At 64.4% G+C, this 1232-nt stretch overlaps 1 protein-coding gene across 1 annotated transcript in view; it reads right to left on the bottom strand.

Moving 5' to 3' along the window:
• The window catches only part of MTMR4 (myotubularin related protein 4), a 57332-nt gene that overhangs the window by 8145 nt on the left and 47955 nt on the right, over positions 1-1232 (bottom strand). The window contains exons 9-10 of the mRNA XM_029961358.1: positions 783-979; positions 470-598 (exon numbers count right to left, since the gene is read on the bottom strand). Coding sequence (XP_029817218.1) covers positions 470-598; positions 783-979 — 326 coding nt within the window. The remainder of the gene's footprint in view (positions 1-469; positions 599-782; positions 980-1232) is intronic.

The raw sequence follows: 1232 nt of genomic DNA, 5'->3' as shown, positions 1-1232 counted from the left end.
CTGGACATGCTCCAGCCCCTCAATGTCTTTCTTGCAGTGAGGGACCCAGAACTGCCCCCAGGATTTGAGGGGCCTCAGCAGTGCCAGCACAGGGGGACAGTCCCTGCCCTGGTCCTGCTGCCACACCATGGTTGGCACAGCCCAGGTGCCCTTGGCCTCCTGCCCACCTGGGCTCATGTTCTGCTGCTGTCAACCAGCACCTCCAGGTCCTTTCCCAGCTTTCCAGCCCCTCTGCCCCAGGCCTGGAGTGTTCATGGGGTTGTTGTGACCCAAGTGCAGAACGGGGAGCTTGGCCCTGTTGAACCTCCTACCGCTGGCCTCGACCCATTGATCCAGCCCTTCCAGATCCCTCTGTAGGAACATGATCCCAGAGGCCAGGTACCAAAATGCTGACCCGACCCCCAGCTGTGCTCTAGGACCCACTGCAAGGCAGGTGCAAGAGGAAGGAGCTCTGGGATGTGCTCGGTACCTTCACACTCGCAGCCCCCTCCCTTGGCTCTGTTGGCCACGGCCGCGGTGTAGGACCTGGCGTCCAGGATCAGCAGCTTCTGAGGAGTCCCCGCGTTCTCCACGCCCGAACACGCCGTCAGGGACGAGTCTGCTGGGACAGACATGGACTGAGCTCCCGGCACCTCCCTCCCTCCCACAGCCACCACGAGCCATCCCAGGGACACACGGCCTGACAGGGCCCAGAATGTCCACCCGGCTAAAGGCGGAGGTCGCACTGGGAGCGGCACGGGGGTGCTGGAAGCCCTAATTCCCACATTTGGGGGCTGTCTCACCGAAGTCGGCGTCGCAGGCCTCGCTGCCGTCGCTGCTCCCGGTGTGCGGCGCGGCGCCGGCCGCCTTCGCGCCGGGGTTCAAGGCACAGGCTTTGGCAATGGATGTCACCAGGTACTCGTCGTCGGCGTTGCGCCAGCCCCACCAGCTGATCTCGGGCTGGCTGCACCGCGCGATCACCGCCCCGTTGCGCACGTGTCTGCGGGGGAAGGAGAGACTGAGGAACCCTCTGGAGGGGGAAGGAGGGAAGGGAAAACCCAGGAAATGTGCCCCGTGTACAGCCAGCACCTGAGCAACCTCCGGGCTGCAGCTGCTTTATCTGCCACGCTGACCCTGAGGGGCAGAGGAGGGGCAGGGACTGAGCTCTGCTCTGGGGGGACCAGGGACAGCAGCCAGGGAATGGCTGGAGCTGTGTCAGGGCAGGCTCAGGTTGGATCTCAGCCAAAGGTTCT

This window comes from Manacus vitellinus, unplaced genomic scaffold, assembly GCF_001715985.3.
Source record: "Manacus vitellinus isolate BGI_N305 unplaced genomic scaffold, ASM171598v3 scaffold_32_pilon, whole genome shotgun sequence".
Lineage (NCBI taxonomy): Eukaryota > Metazoa > Chordata > Aves > Passeriformes > Pipridae > Manacus > Manacus vitellinus.
Note: the sequence above shows the minus strand (reverse complement) of the source record. Positions and strands in the feature narration are given on the sequence as shown.